Raw genomic sequence first — 19,028 nt, 5'->3', positions numbered from 1 at the left:
GTTCCCCGGCTCGGGCCTGCTGGGCTCCAGGCTGTGCCGGCCGGCGAGGACCTCGTCACCATCGACAAGCTCCTCGAGTTCGGTTTCTCCAGGCATTGAGGGCATGCGGGTACCTGTGTGGGGCTCCGCCGCCCGCGCCCGCTCGCGCGCGCGCGCGCTCTCCCCCTCTCCCTTCCCAAAATTGGATCTTCACCTCTCCACACCAAGGTGCCCAGACGCCAAACAGTGATGAAATGAGAAGAAAGCCAATTGCCGGACTGGAGGTGGGGGAGACATAGCGTCTCTGCGTGCGCCCGCCGCCGAGCCGGGAGCCGTAATTGCTGAAGACAGGGAGCGCGGGGGGTTGGGCGGACGCGGCCTTGTATAAATAGTGAGATCTCAAATTGAAACGCATAAATAACAGCGGGAGGCATCCACCCTCGCACGGACCGTCCTCTCCGCGCGGGGAGGCGTGCGGACCTCAGCCCCGCTCCCAGCCGGCGCCGCCGAGCCCCGCGGACCCCGCAGCCCCCGCGCAGCCATGGAGGAACTCACGGCTTTTGTATCCAAATCTTTTGACCAGAAAAGCAAGGAGGGCGGCGGCGGCGGCGGCGGCGGCGGCAAGAAGGATTCGATCACGTACCGGGAAGTTTTGGAGAGCGGACTGGCGCGCTCCCGGGAGCTGGGGAGCTCGGAATCCAGCCTCCAGGACATTACGGAGGGCAGTGGCCACTGTTCGGTGCATCTGTTTAAGGACCACGTGGACAACGACAAGGACAAGCTGAAAGAGTTCGGCGCGGGGAGGGCTGCGGAAGGTAAGCTCGCCGGACGCCGCTCCGGGGCCCTCCCGGGGACGGCGCCTCCTCGCCACCGAGCCCGCCCGCCTGCCCCTCGCTCCGCGCGCCTGGGGAGGCCCCGGGCGCCGCGGCTCGCTCCGAATTCCACCCCAAACTCTGAATTCACAGCCACGCTCGACGGAAAGGCCCCGGCAACCCGCCGCCAGTCTTTGCGTAAGAAAGAAAGGAAAATGCGAACACAGGACAGGAGGCGAGGGGAGCCGAGGGTGGGCAGGGGCTGGGCACAAGTGCTGCCTGAGGACCGGCTGCTCCCCGCCGCTGGCGCCCGGCGTCGCAGCGGGAACTTCCCCGGGGTGGGGGTCCATCGGGGCGGATGAGCCTGAAAGCAGCGGTCCGCTGTAGGGGCCGCTGGGTACGTGCCTGTGGGCCGCCCAGTCCTCCTGGAGGCTACTCCGCAGCGCGCACGAGGAGAGATCCACGCGCATCTCTCCCGGCGCCCACCGCCTCCTGGCGTCGCGAGCATTTGAAAGGGGCAGGCGTAGAGGACGCGCGGGCCGGTGGTCCCGGGGCGATCGCGCGCAGTCGCCTCTCCCGCCTGGTGAACGCTCTCCGCGCTGTTTCCTCTTTAAAAACTTTCCCCTTGAACCTCGAGGCTTGATCTCAGCTGAGGCGGGCCTCTAAATTAAAACCACTCCCGCGCCCGCAGGTGGCCCGGGTCTGGACGCGAAGTGAAGGCCTCGGGCAGTTGGGGGGGTGCGCAGGCGGCCTCCGGACCCCAGGCTGTCAGAGCGCAGCCGGCTCTGGTGCGGACGCCTCCGTCTTTTCTGCCTCTCCGGATAAGGTCGCCTAGGTTCCGGCCGTTGCTGGGTCGGGGGATACGGAAGGTTCATGGGGGCTCTCCTAGCTGGGCAGGGGTGGTCCCAGCCCCAGGGGTTTCAGACCAAACAGCGCAACCACCACCGGTCAATCAGAGGCCTAAAATGGGCTGGATTTCTTGGGGGTGGGGGGCACAGTTTGAATTTGGTCGAACGTCTCTTTTTCATTACAAAGAGGAAATACAGAGCCCAGCCATTCGCCTCCACGGGCTCTGTTCCACACGCTGTCCCTGTGCTGGTCCTGCTATAACTAGACCTCCCCGGGACAGACAGCTCCCCTGACCCAAGAAGCCCATGCCTCCTGCTCTTGGGGACCCTATACTTGGGGTCTCCGAGGGGCAGAGTCCTAGGCCATGGCCTTGAAACGGTGCCGATGACCTAGATGTCTTTACGAGGCCTTGACCTGTGGAAGCAGCACGCCGGCAGAGTCTTACAGATCAGCCCCTAACCGCTGGCCACCCAGGTGGCTGGGCCTGAGCTGCCTTACTTCAGGGTTCCCCCACCCCCGGGCACCGTGGGTCACCCCTCGCTCTATCATTTACAGAGTTTGCTTTGAACAAGACACAGCTGTCGCCTGGGTGAGACCCCGGGCCTACACGGGACTTGAGAGGCTGATAGCACCCAGGGCTGACCTCCGTGGTTCCCGACCAGTTCCCCTCCTCCTTCCTAGAGGTCGGGTCCCTCCTCGTACCCCCTCTCACCGCCCCCTTTCACCGAGATTGCCGAGGCAGCGGACCCCAGAAAAGGGGGCCTCAGAAAGAGAACGGAGTACACGCAGGGCCTTTCCAGAAGGACAGAGCAGAAGGGGGCTTCTTTCCTACCCGCTGTACCGTTCCCCCTGGGCTGGGCGCACAGACCCCTGGCCGGGCTCACCCCTGGTGCATCTGTAAAACGGGAGCGAGATGAAAGTCTGGGAGATCTTGGGGTTCCAGAAGAAACCCGGAGGTCTTGGGCTCCTGCACCACGGGTCCTCCCTTCCCGAGCATGCGAGTCTGTGCCGCCGGTTCTTAAGGACTTTGAAGGCCGGCGTGTCAGCTGGGATCAGTCCCTGGGGTCAGACATCAGAGACAGGGAGGAAGGAAGAGTGAGGGGCCGCCTCTAGGACAGGATTTGCGACTGGGAAAGAAGCGGGGTGTTTCTGGCAACGCGGTGCTTTCAGGGGGTGGAAGCGGATTTAAAAATCCAGGCTGGGGTCGAGAGCCCAGCGGTCAGGAGTCTTGATGGAGAGGCAGAGTCTCCCCACAGCCGCTTTCGGTCTTTCCCTCTTGGTAAGTTTCTGGGCCGGGGAATGGAGCGGCCTTCTCTGCTTCAGAAGCGGGGTCTGTGCGGGCAGATTCCGCCAAAGGCCAGCCTCTTCTTGACACCCGGGGACGTCCGTTTAGGGCACGGAGATGCTCTCTGCCGGTGTCCAGCAAGTTCTGCTGGAGAGAAAGCCCCCCCGGAGACGCAGGCGGCCCTGCACCCGCCCCGCCAGCCACGGGTTAGGAGGACTGCCTTTTATTTTTAAATTTCTGAACTTGGGGAGGCCCTGCGTTTCCTAGGAGAGGGAAGGGGAGGTCTCTGAGTTAGAATCAAAATGCTGACATTCTTACCGGATGCTGGAGCCCCCAGTCACCTCCCTCCAGCAAGTACAGATGCTAATACCTTTTTTTTTTTTTTTTTTTTGGACTACGAAAGTACCACCGTTGGGGTCCCGGTGGGGTGTGTGTGTCACCGCGCGTGCATATATGTGAAGCAGAGGAGAATGGGAGAGGGCCAGCAGGAGGACCCTGCTTTTTTTCCAGGCACCCCCAGACCCCACAGTGTGCATAGGGTAGGAGCTTTGGTCCAATGCTCTGAAAAAGAGACCAGGGTAGGGGCCTCGCGCGCGCTGAGCTCCACAGCCTCGGGGAGGGAAGCTCCGACCCGCCTGGCACGGCCCGCGTCCTGCGGCTCAGCAACGCAGGGGCAGCGGGGTTTCCAGGCCTGCACCGCAGGCTGGCCCGGGTCTGCCTCGCACCCTTTGCGGGACGCACACTCGGGGCATTCTGCCCAAACTTCTTGGACTTAAAATAATACTTTACACCCCAGTCCCGAGAGGCAGGGGGAGAGTGAGAGTGGAGGTCAGGCTATGTCAGCGTGTCAAGAGGCAAAATTAAGGAAACCGTGGCGAGATGAGGGCCAGAAACCCGGCGCCGCCCATGCCCGAGTTGTAAGCAAAGACGTGCCTTCCCCCTCGCGCCCCGCCAGTCCGCTTTATCGACCTGACGCTGCCCCGCGGTCGGGGCGCCTTGGCGGCTGGGGCCCCGTCCTCCGCTCGCTCACACTTGGATTTCAGCCGCGTGGCGCAGAAGCCTGCGCCGCAGGCCTCCTCCTCCCGCGCGCGGCCCGCGGGGACCGGCAGGGCGCGCGGGGGAGCCGTGCGCGCTCAGCCCCGTGCGCTCCGCCCGCCCGCAGGTATGTACGAGAGCAAGGAGAAGCGCGAGGACGTGAAGTCCGAGGACGAGGACGGCCAGACGAAGCTGAAGCAGCGGCGCAGCCGCACCAACTTCACGCTGGAGCAGCTCAACGAGCTGGAGCGGCTCTTCGACGAGACCCACTACCCCGACGCCTTCATGCGCGAGGAGCTCAGCCAGCGCCTGGGGCTCTCGGAGGCGCGTGTGCAGGTAGGAGCGCGCGGCCCGGCCCCGCCACCCGGGCCTCGCCGGGTCCCCGGGGCGCGCCGGCTCGGCCCGGGCTGCAGGCCTTTCGCCGGCGGGTCGCACGGTTCCTGCGAAGGGCGAGGCCCCTGCACGTCGAGGTGGTCGGGCACTGGGATGTCTCTTCACCTCTCTCCACTGGGCCTGTTCCCTCCTCCTCCCTTCCGAGGCTCGGGGCCCCCTCCCTCCCGCTCCACAGGGAGGAGAGGCGAGGGGCGAGCTCGGGGGAGTCGCGCACACGGGGCCTGTTGATGAGCTCGGCGGCTGCCCGCGCGGGGCCGGATTAGCCGGGGCGTGGGGGGGGGGGCGGGGGGCGCGGGCGCATGAATTCATGATGTCCCATCTGCCGAGCCGCTGTCTGCAGGGGCCCTGGGCGTGTCTAGCACGTGCGCGGAGGGGACGCTCTGGGAAGCCCTTCCCGGGCATTAGCAACGTTGAGTTAAATTGATTAATGCATTTATGGGGGAGGGTGGCAGAGACTCGCTTCCTCCGCGGGAAACGCAGACCCCACCTGGGAGGTCGGGCCTGGAGCTCCCTGGCAGTCCTTCTTCAAGGCTCTGAGCAGGACAGCAGCGCCAGGGAGAGCCAGGGAAAGCGGGTCAGCCTCTCGGGGCTCTGGGGACCGGTTTTAAATAAACGGAATTAATATTGCCAAGCGGGGAGGGGTCCGCGTGAACGGCACAGCGCCCTGAAGGCCCGAGTTTCCCGTTTCTTACAAGACCAACACAGTCCAACACCCCGTCCCCCTCGCGCTGACTTGCAAAATGAAAACACAAAGGAGTTTTGCAGAGACTGTGTTACGGAATCTTTAATTTGAAAAAAAAAATTTTTTTTTTTTCATCCGAGGCCCCCTTGCAGCTTCCCATGTGGCTGCAGCAAATAATGGGTTTTCTTGGGTTGAAATGCAATATCCCACAGCCATTTCCAGCTCTGGTCCCCAGAGCCGGCAGACAGAGAGCCTCCCTACAAGGCGGGACCCACGTGTGGGCGCAGAGTAGGTCTGGACTGCCTCGTCCCCGTTGGGACCTCTGTGGCCACCCCCCTGGCAAAGAGCGGCGGCCCTCGCTGCTGCTCAGGGTGTCTTTTTTCACCGGCCACCCTTCTCGGGGAAGATAGATGACACTGCCCCGTATAAATTAATGAAAAGATTAAACTTTCGCTGAAGGGGACATCAACTTTTATGTCATCTTCCCGGTGTCTCTCGGCCTGGGTTCTGTAATATCTCCCAGGCCTTGATGTACTGTTTCTATAAAAATAAATTACTTCTAATTTAATTGTCCACTATTTCTTTCGGTAGTCTATTACCGAGGAACACCTTAGCACGAGGGACGGAGTGGCAGGAAATTGGTTCTTGGGTGCTTTGCGGACCTTGAGAAAGCCCTAAAACGTCAAGGAGGGGGCGAGGGGAGAGGGGCGACCTGCGTGGCGATCCGTGCAGAGGTGCATTAAAATTTAACGACTGTAAATAATCATAAAAACAAACACGGGGATCGAACAGTAGGAATCATTTTCTGGTGGCCACGGGGGAAAAGCATCGCGGGATGAAGGGGAGGCAGACGGGCTCATAAAAATCAATTAGTGAAAACGAATGGGTCATCCCGCAGACGACGCGGGGGTCTTGGGGGGGTGGTGGGTAGCGGCCAGCGCAGGGGACCGAGTTGGAACTCGGGGCGTGATTCCCGTCTCCGAAGGGTTCGGTAATCCTTTTCGGTACAGCGTGTCCCGGGTTGTTAAAGGATAGAGTTTCAATTTAGTGTGGGAATTTGCTGTAAATAAATTGGGGATCCTACGGAAGCTGTTCCTTATTAACCTTTTATTTTTAGTGTCGCTGTGGCACCTCGTATCCCACAGCTGTCAGGGTTATAATGGAAAGTTATGAGACCACAGTGAGGGGCAGGAGGTAATTTAATTACAACAAATATCTTCGGGTTTATGGCGCAGAGCTAAATTAAATGTCATTATTCACTGTCTGTAATGGAAATCAAAAAGAAATCAGATTACACCATTTGTGAAAGAAATCAGTGACTAGCCCTTAATGAAGATATAAGCCCTAAACCAGTGTACTGTACTTCACTTAGCATACTCAGGACTAATTGGAATTGATCGTGAATCACCCCAAGACTGATTTATTATCGCTTCGCGCGCGGGCTAATGCATCACTTTTCTTCATAATCGCACCTCCCCCCCCTCAGAGCCCCCCACCCCTCACTACCCACCCGGCGAGGAAAGCCAGCTTCGCCTTCCGGAGTTACAGACGATTCTGTTTTTGAAAAGTGCCCGCACTGGGGGCAGAGCTTGCCCCCGGCCTCGGTCTCCTGAGTGCCCCGAGGAGAGGGAGGGGTTGCGGCCGGGTCCCAAGGGGTCCAGTGCCATCAGGGGTGCTCCTGGGGTGGGGAAGAGTCTGGTGGAGGCTCCTTGTGGGGGTGAGAGAGGAGGCATTGTCAGCGCAGGCTTTGCAGATGCGAGGAAAGGTTTGCGGACCTTGGGGTGCGGAGTGAGGGTGACAGGACGGGGAAAACTTTTCACGGGAACGTGCTGAAAGTTTTCCGAGCTCCCTGTAGCCTGTCCCCATGAGCGTCTGGAAAGCCAGTTCTCAAGGGTGGGTGGGCAATAGCCCAGACTTGGACAAAAACCCTCCTCTTAAGGGTCTGGAGAGGAAAAGTTAAGGTTTCTAATCTGCCTTGTGTGCAGAGGCTCCTCCCCGCGGGCAGTGGGGGTCGGGAAGCAGCCACACTCTCTGCTTGCAGCCCCGGGAGCTCAGGGCACCAAGCTACCCGGGCAGAGTGGCCCGAGGGAGGGGTGTCTTGGTGCTAATTACCCTGCGTGGTCACTGCCAGCCATCGCGGCTGTGAGGGTCAGTGAGAGCGGCGACAAAGCTTCCGGAGGAGAAAGCCTTAGGAAAAACTCAGTGGCTGAGAATATGGAGGGAGGGTCCTCGGCATTTCATCAGGCACAGCCTGAGGGACCCTGTGCTCAAGGACCAGAGCTGTCTGGAGGAGAGGGGGAGCTCTTGAACGCGGGGAGCGAGGAGGAAGCTTTTGGGGGGAACCCTGTGCGCCCCAATTTTGACGGCACACCTGTGCGTCTCGCTGCACCCAGGAGGATCCCACTAATACCCTTTCTCCAAGAGTTAGGTGTTTTGTTTCGTTTTGTTTTGTGCAGAGAGGCTGGTGCCGGAAATTATGGGGTTGCCCCCATTTCATGCATCCAGGACGTTCATGACTTCTTCATATTAAACGGGACCTTCCTGGCTTCCAAGGAGAACATGGAAGTTTCTGGACTCGGGGTGTCTCCAGTTTGGGGGAGGGAGGCCGCCTTTGAAGCTCCTAGTCAGGCCGTGCACCCCCTTCCTTGGTGGCTAAGGTCTGCCAGGGGGAAGGTCAGGCTGTCCCAGGGGCTGGCGGAGTGGAGGACGGAATGCCCACCACGATTGTGGAAAGTTCTCGAATCCGTCCGCTGTGGCAGCTCGCAGGCCTTACTGCATGTGGGTGTGAAGGCCTCTGGCCTTGGGGACCAGGCAGGGCCCAGAAGGGAGTTTGGGAATGCGCGGCTGTAGGTCTACGGGAGGGCGAGGGCTCGGTTGGGCGGGAGAGGGCTCTATTGCGCCCTGAGAGGCACAGGGCCTCTGTGCCCCGTCCGCGTGGGACCTGCGTGCGCCCCCTGCGCGCGCCCCCCGCGCCTCGTCTACCGTGGTGCTGGCGAGCAGCCTCAGCTTCAGAGGCCGTCGGGCTCACGGGGCTGCGCGTGTGTCTGCTCTGTCCTCAGGTCTGGTTCCAGAACCGAAGAGCCAAGTGCCGCAAGCAGGAGAACCAGATGCATAAAGGTGGGTGGTGCCCAGGAGGGCGGCGGACGTGGGGGGCGCGTGCGGAGGCCTCCTGGGCGCGCGCAAGACCCCGGTGGTCTACATGGCTCCTTTCTTCCCTTGCAGGCGTTATCCTGGGCACCGCCAGCCACCTGGACGCCTGCAGGGTTGCGCCCTACGTCAACATGGGCGCCCTGCGAATGCCTTTCCAACAGGTAGCGCGTTTTTCTTCCTTCTGAGCCGCGCGCGGGGCCCCGCCACCTCCCCGCCTCCCTGGCGTCCGGCCTCCCCCGGCTGCTCCCGCCCCCGCGGAAGAAAGGCTGCCGCCTTTACAAGGCGGCATTTATAGACCCGTTGGCACGTATTAAAATCACCCTGTAAAACTCCAAGGCTCACCTTTGGGAGGGCCAGGGTAGAAACCCAAACACGATTTTACAAAAATCGGAGTGAAAAAATTAAAAAAAAAAAAAATCCCACCCACCCAGGCTTCCTGCTTGGGGGTGGAGGGGCAGGGTTGCTCGCACTTGGGTGTGAGGTCCTGTGTGTGTACCGAACCCCAACTTGCCTCCCCCACGGCCTCGAGGGGGGGCTGTCTGGGCCCAGGCTGTTGCCGAACCTGGCTCCCCACCTCCCAGCTGGGCTCCTGGGGCTCAGGGTCTGGGGATCCCAGCGGGCAAGAGCTGTTCTCCCTGGACAGGAGTGGCTAGGGTGTCCGCAGGCCCCAGGGGCTGCGTTCGGCTTGGGACCAGCTATGGTGGGCGGTGGAAGCTGCGCGGGGCAGGCGCCTGTCCTCAGAGTGAGAGCGCAGAGCCCGCGCGCTCCCTGCCTCGTCCCAGCGCACGACCCTGGGGTGCGCCCCTTGGCGATCCAACGTTGGGGGGTGTGGAGCACTTATGCTGGGGCGAGCAGGGGTGCTCTGGGACTAGTGGAGGCGTGGCCACTCCCCACCCCTCTCAACCCCTCCCCCACCCCCCCACGGAGCTGTTTTGCTCCAAGGACCAGGCCTGGGTTTATATTTGGATCCGTGTTTGCTGGGGGCCCCCGCGGGTCATCTAGGGAGTGGGTGGTGGACGGTGTCAGCACTAGACACCTGAGAGTGGAGCGGGCGCTGGAGCCCGGGGCTGTCCGACTCAAGGTGCCCAAGCCGGAAAGGACCCTCCGCGCCGTCTTCCGCCCCTGCTGCACCCCTTCCTCCGGGGCGGGGCGGCCTCCCCGCACCACAGAACGGCTCCCCGACTTGGGGTCAGCCATGGGGTCCCGCCAGAATTAGGCCCTTGGAACACGGACAGTCGGTCGGTCGTGCTTGTCAGAGTCGCCCCGGGCGGATGTGAGACGGGGGTCCGGAGCCCGGCTCAGGAACACGTCACAGGTTCAGAGACATTGAGGCTTTCTCGAGGAGGGGAGGCCTGCCAGGACAGGGTGTGGGCGCCCCAGGGCCCGGCGGGTGCGCGAGATGCTGAGACTCTCCAGAGCAGTCAGAGGCCCCCGCGTTCGCACGCGTCCAGAAGACAGTCCGACTCCCCTGGCTGGGGGGGGGATGGTCCCTGGGTGAGGGAAGGGGGCTCCCCAAGGCCCGTCGGGGCGGGAAAGGCCGGTCCGCAGCCGGCCTAACTGCCGGGTCTGCCCCGCAGGTCCAGGCGCAGCTGCAGCTGGAAGGCGTGGCGCACGCGCACCCGCACCTACACCCGCACCTGGCGGCGCACGCGCCCTACCTGATGTTCCCGCCGCCGCCCTTCGGGCTGCCCATCGCGTCGCTGGCCGAGTCCGCCTCGGCCGCTGCTGTCGTGGCCGCCGCGGCCAAAAGCAACAGCAAGAACTCCAGCATCGCCGACCTGCGGCTCAAGGCGCGTAAGCACGCCGAGGCCTTGGGGCTCTGACCCGCCGCCAGCCCCGCGCCCAGCCCCGGCCCCACGACCCCGCCCGCGCTGCGTCCTGCACTCGACCCCTCTGCGCCCCCGGACGGCCGCACGGAAGCCCCGGAGCGAGGGCGCGGGCCCGGGTGCAGCGGCCTCCCTGCCTGGGGCAGCACCGGGCCCCCCACTGGTCCAGGGCGGGGGGCCTTCCGGCACCTCAGGACCCCGCCAGACTCTCGCCGAGACTGTGCGGAAGAGAGCGGGTGAAGGTCAGAGCAGCCAACCCAGCCCTCGGCCACGCAGTCTGTGCGTCCTGGGACCCTGAGCCCCGGGGAGCCTCGCGCGTCCTCCTCTGCTGCCGCCAGCGCCCCTACCCACCTTGTGCATGCGGCCTCCTACCCACCTGGGAAGACCATGGAGTCGACTCCACGCCAAGATCTGGGGCTGGTCTCCGCGGAAGACGCCAGTTCTTGGTTGCCCACCGTTTTACGCACCGCCACGAAGTTTTCATCCGAGGAGAAGAGGAGCGGAAGGACCGGTGTGGATTGCAACGTGGACTTGCGCCTGCCCGGCTAGGGACCCCGTGCTCTGCAGCAATAACGAAACGCGTCTGCCCACCGACCTCCTCGGGACAAGGTGGGGAGAAGGTGCGGGAGACGTGAATCTCCCACTGGTGTCCGTACTTGGGGGGGAGCCTGCATTGCCAGCACCGCTGTCATGCGCACGGCTGGTTCCCGAGCACCGAGTGTAGGATTCCTTCTTGTGCCATAGACCAGGCGACTTTATAACTTTTCCAGTATTTGATTCCCGAATTGACTTGTTCCCCACCCTTGGGCTGTTTTACCGAATTCAGATGCAAATGACTCGCCTAGAGACGCAGGGGCACGTGGTTTTTAGGTCTAATACGGAGGCAGCATTAACTTTAGTCAAATGCAATTAAGTGCAGTAAAAGTGCAATACTGTAAATGTTATAGATTTAAAAAAAAAAAAAGAAAATAGCCGTGCACTCTTGACCCTGTCAGCTTTGGAACTGTAAGGGCTTTACCGCCTCCTGTGTGCTGCGGGCCTGGCCGTCGGGGGTCCATCGCCAAGATGATGGGCGGGGACGGGTGGTGCAGGGCGCTCGGAATCTGGAGGAAGGGAGGTGTGCAGAGTGTGATACAGCAGGGCCGGGACGTGAGGCCCGTGGCGGAGCCGTTTCTGGGAAGAGAAGCGGCAGGGACAGGCCCTTCCGGCGGTGACTTTGGAGATCGCGTTTGGTCGGGGTTAGTCTGTCTTCCTTCTCCCGGTGTCCCTCCCCTCCCCCCTTGCCCCGTCCCCAGGACTGAGAAAGCACCAAATAGGGAATTATTCTAGAAGCTGGTGTGCGGCGGAAAGCACGCTTGACAGGACAGAACCAAAGCATTAGGGTCCCCAGCGACGCACCTGGGTTGCGGACAATGTGCTTTGCACCTCGTGTCTGGGGTCTGGGGGGCAGTGCTGGTCGGGTCTGCCGGGAAGAGGAAGATAGGACGCCTGTGTTTTTGCCTTAGTCGGCGAGGCCCGCCCAGACGGAAGCCGCTTCCCCATCCTTCCCAGGGCTCCTCACGGGTCACGCCTGGCCTTTCCGGAACTCCCGTGGTTCACTCTGATTCCAGAAGAGGTTTTGATCCGTCCAGATCTGGCGATGGCGATGTTCTTTCCTTCTCCCTGAACTTTGGTCAATTGTTCTAAGAAAAAAATAATCCCCCCCCCCATCCACGTAAAGGAACATTTTCTACCTTTTCGTGGAGCTGAAGTGTGGGTGCATTTGGACAGGTCACACTGCGGTCATCTGAAACTCTTCATACAAACCAAAAGGCCCCTTCAGCCCCCCCCTCACATTAATACGTTACACAGTTACCCTCATACACGCAGTTTTTAAACATCTGTGAATTAAGCAAACAAAAAAAGTTCCTGTAAGTCAGCTGGAAATTTGCTTTAAATGCAAACAGTGCATTTCGAATCCCTTAAAGCTAGTGGCACTCGTCCTAAAATTGAACACTTGGCAGAGGTTTGCAAGGAGAATGTGTACATCCCTAATTTTTTTCTTTCCGAAAAGCTTATAATCATTTAAAAAGAAAAAAATCTAAACAGAATCCTCATTACCTCTCCGTCCCCAACCGAAAACTCACGACACGGGGTCGGATCCCTGCAGAATTTGAAGCTAGAAGATAGGGCCGCACGCCCTTGCCCTGTGGGAGGCTGGTAGAATGAGGCTTGTTGGATGGGGGGCCCTTAATGCTTGTTTTCGCTTTTTTTTTTGGTTTTGTTTTCTTTTTCGTGATTTCACATGGAAAGTGAGCCAGGTATAACCCCTCCCAATGGGACCTCCCCCAAACAGAGCCAACCCAGACAACCTAAAGGGCAGAGGCTGGTGGGCCTCATGGGTCTGCCTGGAACAGAATAGGGGAGATGGTCGGCCAGCGTGGCCCGTGGCCCGTGGCTCCTGCCTCTTTTTTGTCCCAGAAAGTCCAAGAGCTGCAGATGGAATTATCGGTTGAGTCGCGGGTCCACTTTTCACGGGGCGGCTCTGTGTCTCACTTCCTTCCTTGGGCGCTGCCGAGGACGCCTGGAATGCCGTGGTGTGTGGGTCCCCGTCCACCCGGTCATCATCACGCCGGACGTAGGATATCGTGCTCACCCGAGTGCCCGCGTGGGGTGTGGGACGCACACGTTTCCCCTGTAGGGTGTACGCAGTTAAATGCACGAAGCGGGCGCCTTGGAGCTGTGCTCGGAGCTTTTTGCTCAAATCATGACCCCTTTGAAAGTCGTGCGTGGGACTTCCGCCGAGCGTGGGGGCTTGGCGTGTTTGCGGAGCTGCACCACGGAGCAAGCGTGTCTGGGAGACTTGCCTTTTCGCACCAGGGGATGCGAGAGCGTGGGGTTGTCCAAGCTCCGTGAGGGCTGTCGTGGGCGCCCAAACGTGCCGGTCGCGCTGTGGGATGGTTTTTGCAGGACGGACCCTGGAATTCTACTTGGCAGGATGGGGTGGGCCCCGAAAGCTTTCTCTTTTCCTTTTTTCCCCTTTTTTTCCTTTTCTTTTCTCTCCTTCCGAAGCCTTGGCCAAAGAGTACTTTCAGGATGGAAATTGCCCAGATTTGGCAACACAAGAGTTTCTATGAGATTTTGCCGTTCCTTTCGACCCTTCTTACGGATTCAAGCTTCCCTTCCATCCGTGGTGTGTTGTGCGGGAGAGAGACAGACCGGGTCCTGGGGAAGGTTTCAGAGTCTCGGGATGTCATGCGTTGGGTTATGTTTTCCTACCTGTAGGGTGTGCCGTGCGTGTTCTCGGACCAGGTCTGCCGTCCGGAATTGCTAGGAGTCAGGGAGATGATGCCCTCGTTTTGTCGGCCGGGAGGGGGGACTTATGCATTGTGGCTTTTTCATGATCCCTGCACTAGAGGGCCGGGCCGGACGGGTTTCCGTACTGTTCGCAGGACCAGCGAGCAGATCCAGAACTTATTTGCAAAGCTGTAACCACCTGCGTGGGGAGGCATCCTGCGCCAGGGTGGTGGGCCTCTGACCCTCGGGTGCTCCCCCTCCCAGCCATGCTGGTGGACGGACGGTCCCCCCCGCTCGCTGGAGTCCAAGCTGCACCCCGTGGCGGCCCCCTCTCCGGGCAAGCATGAGCTTCCGGGGTGGGCTTGTCTGCCGGGCCACGGGCATCTGTGGTCTGTGCCGTGTCGGGCGGCGGGGGGACATCTGGGGAAAGAGCACGTCCACCCGTGTCCGAAGTCATGGCCACCCCCTTCCCTCTGGGCTCACGACGAGAAGAAGACATCAGCGTCCTCTGCTCACACACCAGGCTTCCAATCTCCTATTTCAGTGTTTCTCGGCGTCCAAGGAGAGACCCCCTTTTCCTGGGAGTTTCCAGGGGGCTGCTGACCACAGCGACAGAAATGTCTCCAGGCACTTTGCTCCTTCTTCACGTTGGGGGGAGGCCGGGGCCGGGGGGGCGGGGGGTGGGGAGGGCTTCTCAGTCGACGGCTTGGACATTGGAAAAACTGGTGCCTAATTTATTAAAAAAAAAAAAAAAAGGGTAGCTTAGGAATATGCTGATTTTTCAATACACGTGAAAACTTGATGCAATTTATAAATGTTTTATTGAAATTTGATATTTAATGAGAACTCAGATAAGGAATGTAGAAAATTTCCAGTCTGAAAGCGGTGACGCGTGCTATTTATTGAACGGTGGCCGTCGGACGGCCAAGGCCCCGTTGTGTGCAGAGGTCCCAACGCAGGGAGGCCAGGTTCTCTGCTTCCTGATACTGGATGTATGTGGGTGTGTTATTTATTTTTGCTTTGGGTTGAAAGTTCATAAATATGTGATATTTTAATTATGTGGAGTGTAAATTTGACATTACCTTGCATTTATTTTTATATTTTTAAAGCCTGTTGCTTTTCTCACCCCACCCCAACCCTTTCCTCCCCAAATTTATGAGCAGCCACAAAGATTTACGGCACGGCAGACGTGTTTGGGTTATGCATACGGGGTTCAGTCTGGACCTGCAGACGTTTTCAGGGATTGCTCACACGGCACGGAGTAACACAGGCTTTCCCAAACCGAACGGTCTTCAAAACCCTAACCCTCTGCTGTGGCAGAGAAAACGCACACACACAAAAAACAAACAAACAAACAAAAAAAACTAGAAAACATTCTGGAGGGTTTTTGTTTTTAGTTTTTTTGGGTTTTTTTTGTGTGTGGTTTTTTTTTTTTTTTTTTTTTTTTTTTTTGGGCCATATGCTTGCAGATTCTTAACACGAAATGCCCTCGTGTTTAGTTCTAGCGACAAAGTGTATTTTGTCAACCCCTATAGGATGAATGTACATCTTGTAAAACGGAGATATAAATAAACTTATAAATATTTGTATTCCAGTGTTAAAAAACATTCTCACCTCTCCCCCGAGGGGCCCGACTGGAACACGCGGGGAGCCAACGGCGGCTGAAGACAGGGTGGGGTTCGCGTCCGCACCCGAGTACGCGTGTGCGTTCCCGGCTGGCGTCGGGGGCCGCTTCTGGGGGCTTCTGCCTGCTGCTGCTGGAACTTCCCCCTTGCTGGCGAGTAGCTTATGACGGCGTGTGACCCGTCCCGGTGCACATGGTCCCCGAGAGTGTGGAAAGGAGGAGAAATGCCCTCATTTCAAATCAACCTGAGTTTTGGGATGACGGCGCCGGCTTTCCCGAGGAGGCCGGCACCTTGGTTTCAAGTTTTCAGCTTTAATTTTTTTTTTCTTTTTTTTTTCCCTTTCCCCCCTCCCTGGACAGTGTATGGAATCTGCGCCTCAGCATTGCAATGATGGTTGAATCATTTTGGGGGGGGGGAAGGAATAGAATAAATGGAAAAAAAAAATGCAGTTTTCAAAACGAGAACATTTTTTGGCCTGTGCTTTTTATCTCCTTCTGTGAAGGAAAGTTAATGACCCGATTTAGTGGCTCTGATGGTTTCCCGGATTCGATAAAAACCACATGTCGGGAAACAGCGACAGGGCAGACGTGCCACGGATGAAGCCGGCCGGGAGCGGTCGCACGGGGGTGCGGGGAGGGTCGGGGGCTGTTTATTTGTGGGAAGGGGTGAGTCCGCGGGCAGGTGGGTATTTCCAGCACATCTCAGGTGCCCGGCGTGGATGGGGTGACGCCTCCCTGTGGGATCTGCTCTTCCGGCCGCCCTGTCTTCCAGCCACGGAACGGGTTTTGCAGGACCTGCCCGTGCTCCTAGGCGTCCAGCCTGAGACGTCCTATTTCTCCGACAACCTGCATGGCCGTCCACATGTCGCACAGCTGGAGTGCTCGGAGCTCCCTTCTGCAAGCCAGGAGCGTCCTGCAGGCCGGAGGGAAGCGGTCTCTGCCAGGTACTGGCCCCGGGGACCACGGTCACTGACAAAGGGACACGTCCCACGAGACGCGTGTTACCGGCGAGTGGCTTGGAATGCGGCCTCTGATGGGTTGCTGATGGCCGTCTTTGGCATCTCAAACCCTGGCTTCCGGAACGCTCTTGTCCTTTTTGGGGTCAACGCACCCGGTTTCTGTCCTGGCGGACGCGGTGCCAATGTCGTCAAAGCCGTTATTCGACGGTGAAAATAGCCGTAAAAGCCCATCTTCGCTCAGCAAATGTGTCCCTATTGTATAACATTGTTGAAGATGCTTTCCGTGTGACACAGTCGGTGACTCTGTTGCCAATTGTAGCGAATCCCTTTCAAAAGAAAGACGCACGTCTGGCTCCTCCTGTCTTCAGGACGTTCCCGGCACACTCGGACCTACAGAGTAAGTCTCTCCGCCTTCCTTCCCCTCTGGATTTTTCGGTGGGCTGTGCTGCAGGCCTGTGCGGAACCACAGCACCAGATTTACGGGAAAACAATCGTGTTCACTTGCCGCGTCGGGAAGCACGGGGCGGTAGCGGGCTGGGGGGCGGCGGGAGTTTTCAGAGAACCGTTTCCAACGATGCGTTGTGAAACCCGTTCACTGAACAAGAAAGCACGTTGATGTTGCCTCCCACGGTCCCACGGACCAGTGTTGCTTTCCAGGGTTCGCGGGCTTCTGCGGGGGCGTCTGACTTTCCCATTCAATCATGGGATGCATAGGGGATGAGGGGGAAAAAAATGAGCTGAGGGTGTTAAACCGCGAGCCGGTGGGCCCGGAGGTTCTACACGCGCAGAGGAGGTCTCCCGAGTCCAGCAGGGGTGGCTGTCAGGGAAGATAAAGGTGTTTTGGGTTTCATGCGCGGCTTCTCTTCCAAAGCGGGCCGCGCCAGGAGAAGTAACACGGGTCGTCACCCCGGAGTCATAACGCTTTCCGCCGCTCCAGAGTCTGAAAAAACATGATCTCTTTCATTTCAACATCGGGGTTCTCGGAAGAAAGACAAAAGCGGCGTGCGTATGGCCAAACCTTATCCGTTGCCCCATAAACACACACACAGGGTTTTTGTTATTATTCTTCCTTTCAGTATCTCTGGGTACGCCGTTTGCCCCAAACAGTGCAGAATGAGCTCAACGTTTTAAAATCATTGAACTTTGCCCGCTTCCCTGAGCGTTTGGGGGCAAAATCTGCAGTCCGTTTTTGCAGAGACCCGGTGGGATGCGTGGCCGACGTGATCAACACGTGTCGTAAAGTGTGCTCCCGGGCCAGCTCCTCCCCGGGGTTTTTGCTTTGAGATGTCAGCGTTCCCGTGTGCCGAGCACATCAAAGGACGCGGACCGGAACGATGCGTCTCCCTATAAAATTAAAAAAGTCCCAAGACGGGGCCCGTCGCTGTTTAAATAGCCAGGATAGGTCTGCGGTCTCCCCTGAAAAGGCGGTGCGAGAGAGATGTTTGGGGACCAGCAACCACGGTTCACCCCGTTCCGCGGCGGGAACGCGATAGAGATGTCAAACCCGGCCATGGTGGGGTGAGCGGACTCGGTGAAGGCAGCTCACGCGCTTCCTACCCGGCGGCAGGAGCGTGGCTCTGGGTCCTCCTACACGATCAGCCCGTCTTCATCAGTCTGGGCGGGTGAGTGCTCTGTACGGTTGAAGTGGGGTCCCTAGACCCAGCCCAGGGTCTGACGTTGGTCCCACATTCTCAGGATCGGGACCCATCCGTGGAAGCAGGTGTGCGTTTATGGGGGAATTTCTGCCGTGGCGAGCAAAGGGTGTCCATCCCGCAGGACCGGGAAGGCTGTTTGCCCCGGGGGAGCTGATGCCTTGAGGACACAGTGTGCTTTTTACCCCCAGATGCGTAGGTTGAAACGTTAAGTCAGAACAAGAGCCGTGCGTGGTGGGCCCCGTGGGGTCTCTGCACGTCCTACAATGGAGCTGCTGCAACCCAGAACTGCCCCAAAGGCGCACTTGCCCCCCGCGAGCTACCATTCATCCGGAAACATAATGGGCTCAGGTGGGAGCCGGGTTTAGCAATTGTTGAAAAACAAGATCTTATGTCAACACACAGAGAAACACAGACACTGCGTGGCACCATGTAACCCACTGAAGTTACATTGTATATTCAGGGAGTTAGATGGAGCACGACCTCCTGTTTTGGTCCATGGGGTTGACTCCCTAAAGTCGGTGCGGGGACATCCCTCCACTCCGATGCTGGCCGAAGGCGGTGCCCGTCGCGGGCGCGGTAGGAACCGATGACGTGCGAAATCCGGCCCGTCCAGGGGCTCCTCTTGGCGGGTGTGGAAGGAGAACACCTGAACGTGGACGCTGTGCAATGAAACCGGAACGGTTTAACCAACCACGGATCCGAGGAAGCCACTCAGCGCGTGCGCTGCCGTAGAAATTGGGCTCCTGTTTGCCGTGGAGGTAAGGATCCTGAGCGGACAAGTGCAAGAGCCCCCGGGAAGGTTGCCGGTTGGGTCCACGCGTGCCTTCTGCCTGGTGTGTTTCAGAGAAGAAGGGATGGTTTGGGTCATTTCCTAGGGAGCCGCATTATTCCTCCGTGGGGGAGTGCGGCCGACAAGAATCGCCAGCACGCCTGCGTCGGTCGGACCCTGGAGGCTCTTGTTAATTGTTCCCCGACCCCAGGTCCCCGTGGCATCTGGGCAGGCTTGTGGCGCTGCAGACAGGTTATGTAAGGGAAAGTCCGTGCTGAGACGGTGCAGATCCCCAAGCTTTTCTAGAAGCCGCTGGCGAGCGTCCTGGGACGCCCAGGGCCCAATGAGCAGTCATGCGCATATTGATTCTGGGTCTTGTTTAGGAACAAGACAAATTGACTCTGAGCTGAGACGCTCCGTTGGCCCAGCCTGTGCGGACAACAGAGGCAGCTCCAGCACTGACGCTCCTGACTCCTTCCTCTCTTCCAACGTACAGGCCGGCGGAACCCATCCAAAGAAGCTGAGATCCTGTCCTCTAGCTGACTGACTCCCTGCAGGACGGGTTTTCACGGGGGTTGGTGAATGGGTTTTGTGGAGAGGCCAAGACTCACGGCCTAATGCTCAGCAGCTCAGCTGAACAGAGATCCATCCTGTTCCAGAGCAGGAGGCCAGGGTCTGAGATCCAGGCAGGGCAGGGCCGAGCTCCAGGGGAGGGTCCTTCCAACGTCCTCCAG

The 19,028-nt window shown here is 59.2% G+C and overlaps 1 protein-coding gene across 1 annotated transcript; it reads left to right on the top strand.

Annotated features, from left to right (window-relative positions):
- Positions 1–361: 361 nt before the first annotated feature.
- LOC309856920 (short stature homeobox protein) lies at positions 362–10,754 on the top strand. The gene is made up of 5 exons (XM_082718710.1): positions 362–794; positions 4,088–4,296; positions 8,095–8,152; positions 8,258–8,346; positions 9,763–10,754. The coding sequence occupies exons 1-5, from the start codon at positions 521–523 to the stop codon at positions 10,006–10,008; spliced, it is 876 nt and encodes a 291-aa protein (XP_082574836.1). The 5' UTR covers positions 362–520; the 3' UTR covers positions 10,009–10,754.
- Positions 10,755–19,028: the final 8,274 nt, after the last annotated feature.

This window comes from Mustela nivalis (assembly GCF_964662115.1).
Source record: "Mustela nivalis genome assembly, chromosome: Y".
In the NCBI taxonomy this organism is placed as follows: domain Eukaryota; kingdom Metazoa; phylum Chordata; class Mammalia; order Carnivora; family Mustelidae; genus Mustela; species Mustela nivalis.
This window is presented reverse-complemented; position numbering and strand designations above follow the sequence as displayed.